The sequence below is a fragment of the Palaemon carinicauda genome, chromosome 25 (assembly GCF_036898095.1).
Source record: "Palaemon carinicauda isolate YSFRI2023 chromosome 25, ASM3689809v2, whole genome shotgun sequence".
Classification (NCBI taxonomy): Eukaryota; Metazoa; Arthropoda; class Malacostraca; order Decapoda; family Palaemonidae; genus Palaemon; species Palaemon carinicauda.
Window position 1 is genome coordinate 102,506,981 of NC_090749.1, and position 17,053 is coordinate 102,524,033.

The 17,053-nt window shown below is 37.8% G+C and overlaps 1 protein-coding gene across 1 annotated transcript; it reads right to left on the reverse strand.

Moving 5' to 3' along the window:
- Window positions 1–4,220: 4,220 nt before the first annotated feature.
- LOC137618761 (long-chain-fatty-acid--CoA ligase 4-like) lies at window positions 4,221–16,979 on the reverse strand. The gene is made up of 7 exons (XM_068348946.1): window positions 16,848–16,979; window positions 16,573–16,712; window positions 15,578–15,704; window positions 12,680–12,851; window positions 11,928–12,065; window positions 11,190–11,465; window positions 4,221–7,638 (listed from the first exon to the last, which is right to left on the reverse strand). Exons 1-7 carry the CDS (start codon window positions 16,977–16,979, stop codon window positions 7,487–7,489), a joined length of 1,137 nt encoding a protein of 378 aa, XP_068205047.1. The 3' UTR covers window positions 4,221–7,486.
- Window positions 16,980–17,053: the final 74 nt, after the last annotated feature.

Sequence of the window (17,053 nt, forward strand, 5' to 3'; positions counted from 1 at the left end):
TGGGCAGATCTGAAGGAGATACTTTCTACCAAAGTTTACTGTAGCTATAGTATCTGACCTGTTGAGGTAGTGCCCCACCCCCCCCATTAATAAAGTAACCTTCAATTTGCCTTTGCCTGCAGTTCATTACAGAAATACTGTACTGCTCTGCAGCCTCTCATTGTGGCTGTTTTAATATTTTTGCTTTTTCTTTCAGATTGAGTAAACATACTGACAGATTGTCATGTTTAAGGGATATTGATTGAAGAAGCCATTGATGTGCAGTGTTTACTGACATCCGTACTGGTGATTATATAATAGTTTTCTGTGCTTTCTGCTGTTATCCAACATACTTTTTTCTGTTAGGCGGCATGTCTAGTGCTGTTCTATCCCTCGTGTGTGGCCGTTCAATGATGACAGCGTAAACCTAAGGAAAATCAACTTCCTCAAACCTCTGCTACCATCGAGTGTGAAGTGTGCCGCCTTTCTTCTTTCCTTCAGCATCTTCCTATCCCAGAAACACTCCAAGGTTGTGCCATTGCGATGTCTTTCCCCGTGAGAGTATCACCATCAGTTCGCTTGACTCTGTAGAAGAGAACTGCATGTTCTCATCTGCATTAGACTTTTTGCTGCAACTTTGAGGAGAGGAACATGTAGAAGAACTCTTTAAAGAGGTCTAGGGAGACTGATCAACTCTTACCGTTTCTCTGCCCGTGGGAAAGATTGCAGTACCGAGAATGTTCTGCTGAGAGATGGGATTATAGTATTAGGTGGTATGATACATAATAGGAACATACGCATTCCTGAGTAGACGTATTAATATGTGGTACAGACACTTGCACGACAGCTGTTTTTTACAGGAATGACTTCGCACAATGCCGGTAGGAACGATGGCTTCCACCCTTCTGAACGATCTACTATGAGAAGCAGCGAGTGCCAAGAACCTTAACCCTCTGGAAAGTAGTATTCGCACACACTTCTACTACCTATGCACCGTCTTGTTCTAAGACAGGTTTGTGCAGCCCCATTCCGGAAAGAAGTTTCTGCACTTCTTGCTCCTTGTACTATCCTGGACAATCGACCAATTTCTCTCAATCTTTTGTGTGGAGAGAGACATGTGATGTGTGCCAAAGAAGTATTAGCAGGCACTGCTCCTGGTTGGGTGTAGTTGTATACTTCAGTCTGTCCCAGAATTTGACAATCCCAAAACGCAGAAAGTATTCACTTTGTGTTTCAAAGGAATATGAAGGAAAAGAAAGTACTAGAAGTCTTACAGATGGTTCTGCAGGCCCTTACAGTTAACTCTAACTGTGAAGAAGTCAACTGCGGCTTACATTCTTCCTCTTCTGTTGAAGATGAAGACGGAAAGTGCCTTGCGGTCTGCCTTCAAGAAAGAAAACTTCTCACTGAACCTGAGGGGTACACATATCAAGATACCCATCCTTCAGTCATACAGGAATTACCTCTTCTTTAGTCTTAGAGCTTTACTTACTAGTTCAACGCCCATAGCTTCAAACTATCTACCGCTCCAGAGTGCTTACTTTCGCCTCTCCTTGGGGGCCTACTCGAATAAGATTAGCCTCTTGGGATTTCTTGACAATCAACTTTCCCTGTCTCGTTTCTGGACAGTCGATTTTCCTTTTGCCATGATCGGAGAATCCAGTTCAATTTGTAAGCTCAGTTTCATGGACTAGAAGATGGAGGATTGGAGTAGTGTATGCAATGTCATCAAAGATTTCTATCATCAGTGGAGAATCTGTCTACTTGAGGTGCTACACTAGCAATCACTCCAGGCTTGTTGGAAGAGTTACAGGCCATTCTCCTCTTCCGACAGGTCACCATTGATTCCGTTACGTGCTGGATCGGACAGTAAGTGCAGGTAAGCTTGACAGGCGAGTTTGTGTTCAATCTCGCCCCATATCCTAAACAATGGGGAGCATGGAAGGAATGTGTACAAATCCAATTCTTGTAAAGACCTCACGTTCAGACTACAAATCCTTTCAGATACAGTAGTTTCTTCTGCGAATCCCTGCCAGCCTAACACCTGCCTCATCTTCATCCACAGGTAGTTAGGAGTTTGACCAGATTTATCGCTTTCCTTCACAGGACTAAAGTGCTCTGGCATTTCCTAAGATAGTAAATCAGCCAGTCTCTGGTTATAGGGACTTGTACCCTTCTAAGGACAAGTTTTTCTATAAGCAACGGATGTTGGTGTGTATTCGTGTAAGAACAAATTTCAAATTTTTAAAAGTCTTTTGTATTTTTCATAACTATGCAAACCAAAGTGGTAACGCCCTTGAATAGTGATCGCCAGAAGGGGTTCAAATCTTGCTCAACTTGTTAGTTCCTTTGGTCGGTGCAACCCCGTCATTCTTGTGAGCTAAAGAAGGGCGGGGTTGGTTGGTTTGGGGGGGAGCCTATAGGTCTAAATATATCTGTTGATTAATCAACAGCCATTGCCTGTCCCTCCTTGGTCCTAGCTTGGGTGTAGAGGGGGCTCGGGTGCTGATCATATGTATATATGATCAGTCTCTAGGGCATTGTAGTGCTTGATAGGGCAATGTCAAAGTCCCTTGCCTCTGCCATTGATTAACCGTTTTACCCCCTGGTTATTTGGAACTTTCCAACCCCTAACCCCCAGGGTTTTTTTTTTTTTCAAGCACATTTTGCAGTATATATTTTTTAAATTGCTCTAACAGCCTTAATTTTTGTCATAGAGAGGTCAGGTTGGTCTCATTCTCTTGGAAAATGCCTGAAGTTTCTCAAAAAATTATCAAAAATATGAAAAAATGTAAATAGCAGTTTTTTCCAAGGACGTACCGGTACGTCCATGGGGGTAAAGGGATGAGTTTTGTTAAACGTACCAGTACGTCCTTTGGGGGTAAATGGGTTAATACCATACTCAGGCATCTTGGGTCACATTTATCTTTATCTGATATTAGTGTGGATGTACTCAAATCCTTCGGCTGTTAGGTCATTTATTGCCATGAAAAATTTAAACTTGTAAAGAAAGTTTTTATGTCGAACAGGTTGGCGTGTCCCTTTCCATAGTTTATTTATGAAAGATCTATTTTAATGTTGTTATTGTTTGTAAAATGTTATTTTAATTGTTCATTATTTCTCTTATAGTTATTTATTTCCTTTCCTCACTGGGCTACTTTTCCCTGTTGGAGCCCTCGGGCATATAGCATCTTTTCACATTCCATTTTGCCTTTTGTGAGGCGTATTTCTAAAAGTGTTACTTTGTACTCGTGTTTTGTGGTACTTTCGTTATAGTTAATTATTTCCTTTCCTCACTGGGCTACTTTTCCCTTTTGAAGCACTTGGGTTTAAATCATCTTTTCATATTTCACTTTGCCTTTCGTGAGGCGTACATCTGCAAGTGTTACTTTTTGTGAGAATTTTGTTAAAAGTTTTTACTTGTTACATTCAATCAAATCCTACGATAGGCCGTGCAGTAAATAGCATTATTGTCTAACATCTACTGCACAGCTAATTCATTGACATCGTTGTTATTCGTTTCGTTGAAGTGTGTATCTTACTAGGCGAGTACCCGATACAGAACCACTTAAGATTATGGCATTTACTGTTTTAAAGAAATTCTCCGTGTCTAGTAGCCTTAAAGTTTTCCATTTAGTGCCGTACGTATACGGTAGAGACTGCGAGTAGCACGATGTACTCCAGTTCTGTATTAGTAAGCTAGGATAGCTTATCCTAACCTTACTTGTACTGCATGCAGCATTGCACTTATACATATAGCATAAATAAGTATACTATATAACTAAAAGTGTTCACATGTGTGCAGAAAAGTGTTATAAGTGTGGGAAAGGCTTGTAACTGTGTGTAGAAGGTTTATAAAGGCTTAAAATGCCCAGCTATAGCAAAAAATAGGTTCCCCAACTTATATGTTAACCCACTTTTAGCCAAATTCTCACCAAGGCTCCATGAACGTATATCTTATTAATGGTGGCTCTGTAAGATCAAATCTCGTCCAATCCAGTGACAGATTGCAAGAGACCATTTTAGTGGCGTCGTCTGAAGCTCCCAGTCTATAAAATCTTGTCTTTGATTAATTTATATTTTTCATATATAGAGTTTTGAACCAACTTTGCTTTCTTATAGCTATAAAGGAAATATATTTCTTAGATTTTCCCTTTAGATTAAACCACGAACCAATCAAGTGACAAAATAAGATAGAGAATATATTAAATATTTATTACCATTTTCACATTGATTACTAAAAAAAAAAAATTGAAAAATTACCTACATTATGTACAATTTGAGTGCTTTAAAGCCTTTTAAATCATCTACTAAATGCCTTTTAAAAAAATTAGAAATGTTCCGTAAAACTTAAGAAACAGATTTTCATATCAAAGACAAAAATACGCTAAAACTTAAAGAGGTAAAACTTCATACAAGTACATCATTTTGTGCCTCGGTTTAATTCTTAGAAATTCAAACTGGTATGGTCTAAAAATATGGTTATTTGGGGAAACTGATTTTAAATATAACAATTAGTTAAGAGTTGCTAACATAAAGAAGACCTCGGCGAGTTTAATGTACGTATAATACGGGACAAAATCTCACGTACAAGGTTATTATAATTTGCAAGGGATAAAAGTAAGGTATTGTATAATGCATATTCAAAAATACATGCAAAATAAATACAATATTTATACATCCGTGATTTGACGAGGAAGGAAAATTCATGGCTGTTAAGGCACGCTTCACCAGTAATGAAATTCGTGTGAAAAAATGGGGGAAAGAATTATAGAACGCTAAGGGATTTAATAAAAAAAAAAAAAAAAAAATCATACACTATTCCTATCTTTGAATATTTGCAAAGATATTTTCTTTAAAGCACAAATTTTTTCAACACGATTTAATAATCGCTCGATTATAAAACTTAACACGTTTCTAAGTGCTTGTTAACACATTGTTTCTAAACTTATCAAAATGACATTTAACAAATATTCTGAAGAGTAAAAAAAAAAATCTGGTTTAAATGCAAAAATGAAGTTATAAAACTATTTTCAATCAGGTTGAAATAAAAATTAAGTGCAAAAGAAGCTCGCAAAATCGCCTCTCCTGACGATGTACAAAAACGCCCGACACTGATTTCATGATAAACATTTTTTCCATTTTAAATTTGCAAGATAATTAGATGAAAATCTCTATACTGTTAATAAGTGAAAATAACTTTTTACAGTCTTTTTTAGTAAACACATTTTTTTCCCATGTATTAATCTGTTCTTCATGATAAATATAAAACATATTTGTTCATTATCCAAAAAAAAAATAACATCAATAACAATTGAAAATCTGGCTGTTCTCAAGAATTGCACGTAACGAACGACAGAAAAATAGGCCAATGACTTTCTGTTCTCGTAAGATTTATTCTAAATGAACTAATAGGGGAGACTAAAACCCATAGACACTATTTAGGGTGATACGACTTCTAAATTCAAATCATTGAAGATGTCTGGTCCCAATTTGTTGTGGGGGGGAAATGACTTGAAATCCACTTTCTTGAGGATGGATGAGACTGGAAAAACAAAACTTTGAAGAACTTAAGATTTGGGTAAACTGCGGGATGGCCGAGCTGTCGTCTGTGTGCGAGGACAGGAAGTCTTTGTAACCAGGTAATGTGTTATGCCATGACTAAAGAATATGCATATGAATATACTATACAATAATAACCCTCCGAGATTTTTCAATGACCGTAATCTTTTTCGTACTGGCCAATGTTATTTGTGCGTTTCTGCAGTCTGTACCCAAGCTGTAAAAGAAACTAAAAATGAGACCGATATTCGCCGGAAAAGTTTGCAGACGACGTTATTAGCCCTTGCCACTCTCTCTCTCAGAGGGTTGATTTACAAAAACTGTCCAGAACAATAGATATATCTGTAGTACATATCCTCGTCTCCTGCTTGCATTGTGGAACTCAAGGACCGAGTGCAGTCAGTGAAATAAGTTGCGATGATTATCAAAAATGAAAACTAAAGAAATGATTATGGGTTAATGTTCAACATGTACACATTCATGAATGAGTTGTTATGACAAATGAGAGGATGAAATGGCATATACATAACACTACTACTGATGTTAGGCACCAATATTGTATTCGCAGAACTAACCAACCATCATTCGTACAAACTTTGACAAAGCTTCTAAAGTCCTGTCCACACGATCGCGTATGCTCGATGGGCAAACAGTGATACCGGACCACAGTAGGTAGTGATAATGAGGGTTAATGACGTCGGAAGCGGAAAATCCACGGACAGGGATCTGGCAACACCACCGCTTGCGATTTTCCTGCTTCTGACATCATTAACCCCTACTGCTACTACCGCGGAGGTAGCAGCAGTAGGGGATTCAGCATTATGAAGCTTCATCTGTGGTGGATAATGTGGGAGGGTGGGCTGTGGCACCCTAGCAGTACCAGCTGAACTCGGTTGAGTCCCTTGTCAGGCTGGGAGGAACGTAGAGAGTAGAGGTCCCCCTTTATTTATTTATTTTTTTTTTCATTTGTTGATGTTGGCTACCCCCCCAAAATTGGGGGAAGTGCCTTGGTATATGTATGTATGTATTACTACCTATAGCGGTCAGGTGTGCCAATCGAACCTGCTCGATCGTGTGGACAGGGCTTAACAGTTATTTCCTATGCACAGCTGCACCTATATTTGTCAAAGATAATTTGCCAAACATCAGTCCGCCGCAACAATAGCGGACCCAACGACAAGTAACCATTTCCAAACAGCTCAAAATACTTGAGGAAACATGGAATGAAAATGCATCTCTATCGGTACTTACTCTAGCAAACACAGATACGATTCTTCATCGTTTAACCATTACTGTATAGCTTAAGTTAAACTGGCTGGTTCTGATGTTCACATAACTTGGGATATAACCAACATTCAATAAAACACTAAACATAGTTCTGTTATACAACCTTATAGTACTGAAGAAACTCCAATTTAAAGTCGTTCTATATAGCTTTTCGCCGTTATAATTTCTAATTTTAGACTGATAAACAACAACTTTGGAGCTGCTTGTAATTCTTCGGTTAAAGGGGTCGCCAAAACTAACGTTACTTGAGAAAAATCCGAGTCAAAACAAAGTCTAACCAAAAATTCCCTTTGGCCGTGAACGGAAGAACAGAAGAAATATAAAATATAAAAAAGTAAGACGGCTGATGCAACTCCTTATATACAAAATATTTTCCACAAAAAAGAAAGCATAGTTCACAAGCCTATTAAGAAATGCCCGAGCATTTTTTCCAATATGAATTAACACAAGGAAAGTGTCCAGCCTTTTGATTGTACGCCTTCCCACAAAGCATCAAGGAACGATCCCATAAATTAACTTCGACCACATTCTCCGTAAATAAATAGCGACGCTTTTCTCCGCTCGACCTTTTTTAACAACCGTCGAGCGGTGGAAGCGACCGTGCAGAACTTGAAAACGAGAACACAATTTACAGAAATAGCAGCCCCCCCACAATCGCTTAACCGTACATGCGGTTTATAGCTTCCTGGTACTTCGACTGGATGTCTTTCCGCTTCAGCTTGAAGGCGGCGGTGACGAGGCCGGTGTCCGGAGTCCATATGTCTGGCGTGAGGTAGACGTCGGCGGGTAGCTCGAACTTTTCGAGTTTAGCTGTGAAATATAAGAGAAAAATTTGGTTCTCATATGTTTAAACAACATAACTACGGAGGGTTAGTTTATCTTTCACAAATAGGTTAACAAACTACATAATTAAACTCCATATTTTCAGCCTGCAGATTCCTACTCCTTAATTGTTGATGGAGGCACATCAGCAAGAAGACCCTCGAGTTGATTTAAAGATAAAGAATCTTATACTTGATTTACCTAAATGTCCAAGGATTTTAGCTGCTCTTAAAATGAGGAAAGGGGAGTGATACGAAGGTTGCATTTGCTAAATGAATGATTTAAAATCTTTGGTAGATACAGTAGGGTCCCGAATTATGCGAGAATTTGGTCGATTAATGACCTCGTATAAATGGAAAATCGCATATTTCGAAACACACACCTAACAGAAATAATTCCATTGAGGCCATGGCAACCAGCAATTTGCCTATTCAAATGTGTTTACTACCCATTTCCAATACTTTCTTTGTACTAAACTGTATTTCTTTATAATATCAAATTGTTCTTGTAAATAAATCAAACATTTAATATACTTTAAAGTTCTAATAACTTGAAAAATGGTTAAAATTACAACCAGGATAGGTGTAAACACCATATATTTCCCATTATAACACGACCCAAAATACAGGTAAATTTTATTGTTTGTCATATCTATTGTATAAGACAACTGGTGAATTGCAAAACGATCACTCTATAGACTAGCTTTTGTTGTATGATTGAAAATCCAGAATTATCAAAATACAGGCGATTTTATATCATGCGTTTCCTAAACACGCTAAAAAGCACAATAGAAAACGACAACCAATGTTTTGTTTACGTTTATCTCTGATCACAACGAAGAAACAGACGCATTTATACGTCTGTGTATAGGTCAGTTTTTTAATTGACAGCAATTCTACCAAGTATAGATTATATGTTGATTTTGTTATTACCAATGTTCTACTTAATTTTTCTTAGAACTTCCAAATAAATGAAATTAATTCCATTTATATAAAGTTTTTCTTTATGACGCCGCCTGAAACAGAAACCTTCCATTTGTTTACGCTCCATCTTCGATCACAATAAACAAACGAACGCAATAAACACACATGGTCAAAGTGATAACTAATAATATTACAAACATTTAGTAAACATTGTTATTACAAATATTTTACTTATCTTATCCATATAAATTCCTAAATTCGTAGCAAAGCTGGAAAACTTTTTTTTCCTTATGTGTTTAATCCAGAATAGCAAACTGCCGCTAATGACAGAATGATAATTTACGATAATTCTAAACTGTTACGAAAGATAATTGTCCTTTCCATATCCAAAATACTTTTCCTAACTTCAGTTATAAGTCAACTTGTACCCACCTCAATTATGGAACCATATGCAAAAAAAGGTAAAAGAAGAAGAAAGTACAAGGCCTATTTTTAAAGTCATCAAACAATTAGGTTACCGCTATTATGTTCGATGTAACAGAGAGAGAGAGAGAGAGAGAGAGAGAGAGAGAGAGAGAGAGAGAGAGAGAGAGAGAGGGGTTTAAATGTACTAAACAATAAATATGATAGGTTATAACACATTGGTGCTTATGTGATATTAACTGTGTTGATGGTTTGAATAAATTAAGGCATGGTGTAAACAATTCTTTGTTAACGTATTCGTACGCGCATATTCGTGAGAGCGGAAGCTAGACATCAGCTGATCTAATCACAGCCAAAAGTAAAACAAAAAGTCAGCAATACTCGATTTTTAAAACACACCCGAAATTTAAAAACATAAGTACATGTTTTATTATAACGCAATTGACTATTTAAAGAGTAAAAATTTTCTGGAATAGAATGGAGTTTCCTAAAAAATAGGGGTTTGCTGACGAAATCGGATGCCATATTTTAAGCTATGATTGAAATGGATGTATACACGGTATAATTTTTTCGTTTTGTATTAATTGACACTTTAAGAAAACCGATTTTGGTTTCTTCATCTATTCATAAGTATTGTATAACACGAGAGAGAGAGAGAGAGAGAGAGAGAGAGAGAGAGAGAATCAGCTGTTGTAATTGAATGCCGTGTTTTTGTTTCGCGAACCTCCTGAAGCCAGGAATTTATAGCCCCAACTAACGATTTCCATGTTAATTTCATTCTTAGACAAGTTGCCATATGTGAACTAAGGTTTTATTTCTTACGGAGAGAGAGAGAGAGAGAGAGAGAGAGAGAGAGAGAGATATTTTTATTTTACCGTCTACTCTACAAAACCAATCTTTGCAAATCAAATGTATACTGTTTAAAATATGACAAAATATTGCCGACTCGTTACCGAAGTTTAGGCTATTCACTGCCGATAAACGAACCCAGTCTACTCGTGAAAACCTTGAACGCCCGAAGGGAAAAATAAAGCTTTTATATATACTGTACTAAACAAAAATAATGCTTTAATATACCATCATTAACACTACCATTACAATTATCGAAAGGTTGTAGAAAGATAAAGATTGCTGAGAACGTAACCACAATTCTGTTTACATTTTGTCAGCTGGACTCGCACAGTTAACAGTTGATTTCATTGTTGATGTGGAATTTTATCCTTAAATAGGCTATTTATTATGAAATTATGTTAATAAGATGTAATGTTAATATTGTTTTGTAACATTACTATAAATCACCGTATTTAGGGCTACAAATAGACTTAAAAAGACAATATATTTGATACGCTTTGTAGTCCTTGACTAGCAGACTTTGAACAGCTTCGCAGATACAGAAAATTTATTTTTGAAAAATAGCGATCGCATAATTCGAACACGTATAATGCGGGACCCTACTGTACTTCAACAAATTGGTGCAAAGATTCAATGCCACCTTAACTGTCTCAATGTTCCTTGTAGTCATTTGAGAGTATTTTACCAAACCTAGATGATTGAATGCCTTGTTAATAACTTGATAATACCCAATGAGGTGGAGGAGGCATGTTATCTGAATATAATGTAGTACTGGATAAAGATAGCAGTTTAACATTATATTTACTATGCGGACTTGCGACCTATGCAGAGAACTTCTAGATAAATCTTTATAAATTACAGGACATCTACCTGCCTTAACCCTTTTACCCCCAGGCTATTTGGAAATTTACAACCCTTAACCCCCAGGGGGTTATTTTTTTCCCAGCACATTTTGCAGTATATTTTTTTAAATTGCTCTAACAGCCTTAATTTTTGTCATAGAAAGGTCAGGTTGGTCTCATTCTCTTGGAAAATGCCTGAATTTTCTCAAAAAATTATCAAAAATATGAGAAAAAAAACAAATTTTATAGCTTTTTTTGTAAGGACGTACCGGTACGTCCATGGGGGTAAAGGGATGGCTTTTGTGAAACGTACCAGTACGTCCTTTGGGGGTAAAAGGGTTAACTTTCTAATGGCAAAACAAATTAAATACTACTACATTCCAGTACATTTCCGGCTGAAATTCATGCCGTAAAACATTTATTTTACACGAGATCTTGTCCCGACACCATAAATTTACTCTTGGACAGAAGCTGCCATGAAGCAAGTAACTCGACCTACCCTTTTTCCCCGTTGTTACGAGTTCTTTTAGTATAGCACTCTTAACATCTTCGTCCAGGCACAGCTTCTCCCGACGAAGGTCGGTCTTGCCCAGTCCCTGCGCTATCTCCTCCAGGTTCTTCTGCACGGGGCTCACGATGGCGACGATGTAGTTGCTCGAGGACTCTCCGTAGACGCAGACGTTTTCTACCAGGGGGCACACCTTCAGCTCCGCCTCCACCTTACCCAGGGATACGTATTCGCCGAACTGGAGTTTGAGCAAGTCCTTCTTACGGTCTGAGAGACGATATAGGGGTTAGTGTGTATTTTTAAAGATGATGGAATGTATCTATTTGTTGTTTGTATAATATATATTGTGAAATCTGGAGAACAATATGCAATATTCCAAAGGGTCTTCATAATCGTTTTTATAATAAATTCTCCACAACAAAATTACTCGTGTACTGTCAATACCAGTGCAGCTTCACGTCATTATAAGCTATAGACGTAAATTTTGACAAGTTAAACAAAACTTATCTATGTTTAACATGGTTTTCATTTTCCTTGAGTTTGTGAAGTTCCTAATGAATTATAAAAGATAAGTTTTTGGTATAAAATGTTAAGAGAAACAAACCCCAACGGAGTTAGTCATGTAAAGGAGTTTCTTTTACACGCATAAAAGTAAAGACAGAAGGTCTGATTCGGTTATCCTCCAACACAAGCTTTATAAAAACACCAGTGGATAAGCTCTCAACTCACCGACGATTCTCAAGCAGCCGTCTTCGTCAAACTGTCCTACGTCTCCCGTGAAGAACCAGCGCCTACCGTCGACTTCTACGAAATCTTCTTGGGTCTTTTTACTGTTCTTGTAATAGCCAACAGCGATGTTATTGCCACCTGGAAAAGAGGGTAGCTGGTTAGGACGTACATCCTCGGACAAACACTTCAACATATTTGAATGGCAGGTTATAGCCAGTGGCATATTGTTGTTATTATTACTAGCTAAGCTACAACCCTAGTTGGAAAAGTAGGATGCTATACCCCCAAAGACTCCAATAGGGAAAACAGCTGCGAGTAAAGGAAATAAATAAGCTATAAGAGGAATGAACATTATATAAGATCAGTGACAATATTAAAATATCTGAAAATCAGTATTATCAAGTTGTTTAGGAGACAGATCAGTCAGGTTAAAGTGGAAGAAACTAGAAGCTAATTCGGACCAGACTCTCCCAGAATGAAAGAAGAACAAAAAGCAGAACGTGATTTTGCAATGGTCGGTGCAAGGACATTGCAAAGAACCATATGAACTACCTCACTTTAGTTAGTTTTCCCTTTGATTCAGCAAAACTCTCTCTCATTACTCTATTGTTCAAGGACTGGTGCTCCTACAAATATCTTGATGAATGTCAACATTTGCAACTAAAGTAAAATAACTCACATGCTACGATAAATGCCAAAGAACACGAGTCATCTAAGCGCAGTTCCTCATACTGAACCTTCGAACCACTTACCGATGACCACCTCTCCACGGGGTCTTGGTTTGTCGGTGATCCTGTAGTTGCCTTCGTCCCAGTTGATGAGCTTGATGTCGCAGATGGACGAGGGGGCGCCGACGCGACCCACGGACATGTCGTGCTCGTCCATCAAGGTGGCGCACGCGCAGGTTTCGGTGAGACCGTAGCCCTGAAAAAGGAAGATTTTGTTCAAAGAGTTTTCTGGGCTTGAGCCATGTCGTCCTGATGGAAAGTTCCTTCCGGCAAATTCTATAGTATAATATTTCTGCGACTGATATTACGAGAGAATTAATGTCGGGTATCACGGAGTTCCAACCCCCTGAAATGACTATCCGAAGATATCATGTATAATCAGGGACGTATCCTAAGATAACCATAGATATCTGCACCCCAAACAGACCTTACCCAGTCTAATCCACTGAGGGAAAGGAAATATAGGGAGCCGTTGTTCATCCTATCACCTTCGAGTGCCCCTATACGTTCCTGCGACTCGTTCCTTCGACACAGCTGTTTGCTACAGTGCCGTTTTTTTTTTTTTTTCGATTTTGTTTAAAGAGAATTAATCAAATGGTAATAAATTATCATTTTTGAAATGCCTCTTTTTGCTAGTTACATTTATAATGAGCTTATCTCATCCAAACTTTTTGTTTTATACACTTTTCCATTTCAATCGGCGACAAGGGCTCTTGTGTGTATTTATAATGTAGGTACTGTATATCTTCTAAATTTGTAAGGCCAAGATTTTAGAAAACAAAAATATAATAAGCTATCGGACAAAGTGGAGACTCATTTAAACCCCCTGGTGATCATGGCCGTGACAAAAATTGTCAGGATCACATCGAGCAATATCGTATTGACCTACTCATGTCGACGGTTTTTAGCATAACTAACGAAGGAACAAAGAGAGAAACTTAGCATTTGAAAGCTGGATAAATTTTCAATGCAGCGACATGAACGGATCATCGCAATTGTGGTCATTTATCAGCAGAGCTTATAGCCGAGACTAGATCTTTAGGAAAGGCCAAATGTTTGAGGTCAGTTGTTTCTCAGGTTGCATCGTTCTCTTCCTCTTCCTCTACCGAGTAGAACACGTTAGTGATTTGGGGATTCAACGTGTAAAAGTGATTAGTCGTGAATTAAAAAGACATAGCTGATCTGATTTTATTGGCTTGGGAATATTAAAAACAGAAATTGGTGGGATTCAATTATTTACAACAGAACCTTCATTTTCAGAACATTGTGTTTGTCAGTTCCCTCTGTAGAGCATGTACTGTAACAGTTTCTTCTAAGTTAGTTACTGCTTACTGCTTTAAATGAAGGAGTTTCTCTATCATCTCCAGCAAAAAGGTTTCATACAGTATAATTCTAGGGTAGCTCAAAGTCAAGAGACCAGTTAATTTAAATGTCAAGGTGATTTAACAAAGTTTTAGAATATTTTAGACGCATAGCAATTCTTTGGAACTAGCACAAATGTATTGGAAATTTACCCTAAAAAGAGGAGAGCAGATTTGTTTTTTTCTTAGAAAATAATCGCTGATGTCGGGAACCACCACTGGGCCTTCATTAAGAATAATCTGGTTTGTCTAGAAGTAAATGATCTAGTTAATACCAGAAAACAATTTGATTCGATTTTGCACAATCTTCATGCTGCACACCTTTCTGATTATCAACTTATTGGGACAGAGACATACCTCTAGGTACAATCATGGATTTTTTAGTTGAAGAAACTCTACACGAGATTATAGAGATTATGAGAGGATATTTGTATGAGATAAAAGTTATCGGAGGACATTTACTGCGAGTTTGACAGAAAGGAAATGTCAACAAATCTAACGAGATTATCAGAGTACATTTGCTGCAACTTTGACGGAAGTAAAAGTCAACACATCTAAGAAGTGACGACGACAGATCTCCAAAGGCAGGGATGAGACCGTTTCACTTCCATTTACGTTAGGATTCTGCTTCTACCCAACGCATGAGTGACAGCAGTGTTAAGATAGGGCCACCAGTTGCCTTCCTAACGAATGCTAGTTAACCATCGCACCAAAGGTCTTTCCTTCGTACGTTCACAACCCGGAAAAGACAATCGTTTTACGTGAAACCTTTGCACTGTTATCAAAAGGATGACATAAGAATTTCTAATTCCTCCACCAGTTTTTTTACATTTGTTTGTTACTGTTTATTAAAGATTTTCATCTAAAGTCCCCGGTTCTAAGAAGGTTCTCCTGGAGTGTCCTTGGAGTTTTTAATACAATCGCAAAGGGACGTGGTTATAATCAACCAATAACATGCTTATTTTTATGCTCCAGGTTACCTACATTCATAGAAATACACAATGTTTATGTTACATAATTTGTATAATTTAAATTGCCTATAATTGAGTTTAAACACAGCTCCTGAAGTCTTCACAATTTGATAACCCCATCATTGAAGCAATTGCACTTAGGATTAGTGATTCTTTTTTGCCTAGACAATTGTTGAGAAGTAAAAAAAAAGTAATGAACACTACTCTACTTTCAAGGATTTAAAAATGAATTGCATGCAATGTTAGAAAGTTTATGGATGAACTTAATGGTGATTTGTCTCGTTAATGTATAATGTAAATTGTTAAATTTGAAAATAAAGAAAGTTTTAAAAGTATGCAAATACTGTAAGGAAAGTTCGTAAATAAGTAAAGTTCTATAAGTTTCCAAACGAGGAAAAGTTCCACAATCTTGCGAACAAGGAGAGCTCTATAAGTTAGCAAATAATGGAAAGTCTTACGAGTAAGCACACAGGAAAATTTCTGTCCCCTTAAAAGCTTTCTTACATCCTTTAGGACTCTCAACAGACCCCTGAAGCAGAAACTGCAAAGGCACTTTAAAAAAGAGCCGAGAAAGATAGAGATTTGCTCACCTGCAAGACGGGTGAGCCGATGCTGGCCCTGATGAAGTCGTGCGTCTCGGGAGAGAGAGGGGCGCCGCCCACGGCCATAATTCTTACGCTTCCACCTAAGAGGGCTCTGATTTTGCGGAACACGATCCTGCGGGACGATAGTCGTATGAGGAATTTTTTGGAATGTGGTACGGTTTTGGAATGTGGTACGGTAGACAGAAGGTTCTTAACCCTTTCACCCCCAGGCTATTTGGAACTTTCCAACCCCAGAGGGTTATTTTTTATCAAGCACACTTTGCAGTATATTTTTTTCAAATTGCTCTAACAGCCTTAATTTTCGTCATAGAGAGGTCAGGTTGGTCTCATTCTCTTGGAAAATGCCTGAAGTTTCTCAAAACATTATCAAAAATATGAAAAAAATGTAAATAGTAGTTTTTTCCAAAAACGAATTGGTACGTCCATGGGGGAAAAAGGGATGAGTTTTGTGAAACGTACCAGTACGTCCTTTGGGGGTAAAAGGGTTAACATCATATAAATTCCAAGATATTTATAAATTGAATTTTATTAAATTTTGGCCTAGTTTAGGCCTAACATGACCCTCATGCCTAAGACTTCCAGCTGCGAAAGTCAACAAATAATCCCTTTTCATATGAAATTAACATCAGGTTATTGCAAATGTAGTTTTGCTTACTGAAATGATATATTGTTTTCTTAAAGTATTTCTCTATCTTATTACAGTATATGAACTTTTGACAACATCCGAATGTCTGTTAGTTGAGGACCTATTTTATGAATGCAAATGCTCTCTCTATCAATACTGTAATTTGTTTTTATTCATCCAATAATTAATAATTATGAAACATTATTCAGAGCATATCTGTCAACTTTTGTCTATATTTCTTATTAATACACCTATTGGAATGCCAAAGGTACTGAAAAGTACACTTCGATTGCCGGTAGATTCGACAATAGCGAAGATGGGATAAATCGTGCCGGGGAGACGGCAGAAGACTCACCAGTTACAGATGGGTGTGTCCCATCCGCGGTGCATCCAGTTGAGCTTGTATTGCAGACCATAATTGAAGAGATGAGTTAACCAAGGGCCCTGCGATTGTACTTTCTCCAAAATGCCTTTGTAGATGCGGTCGAGAATCAGCTGGGGACGAAAAGCAGAAGAGGCGCCATAGATAAAAACGACTGAACGATAAATAAAACAGCTGTTGTCTACTAATACAGGGCACCCCTAAAGAGATGCTACCTACAGTAATGTGTTCCTTCAAACGATACTTACTGGAACAGCGGCCATCATAGTCGGCTGCAGGATCGTGCAGTCCCCCTTGCTGCCTCTCTTGATCTTGCTGGAACGGTCAGTCATCGTCAGGGGGGTCGAGTAACCCATCGGTACTCCATACATGATCATCATGGCCTCTGTTGGAATCAAGAGTGGTTTTCGAGCATAAAAAAAAATTTTTTTCCTTTCTAATACAAAGTATATTT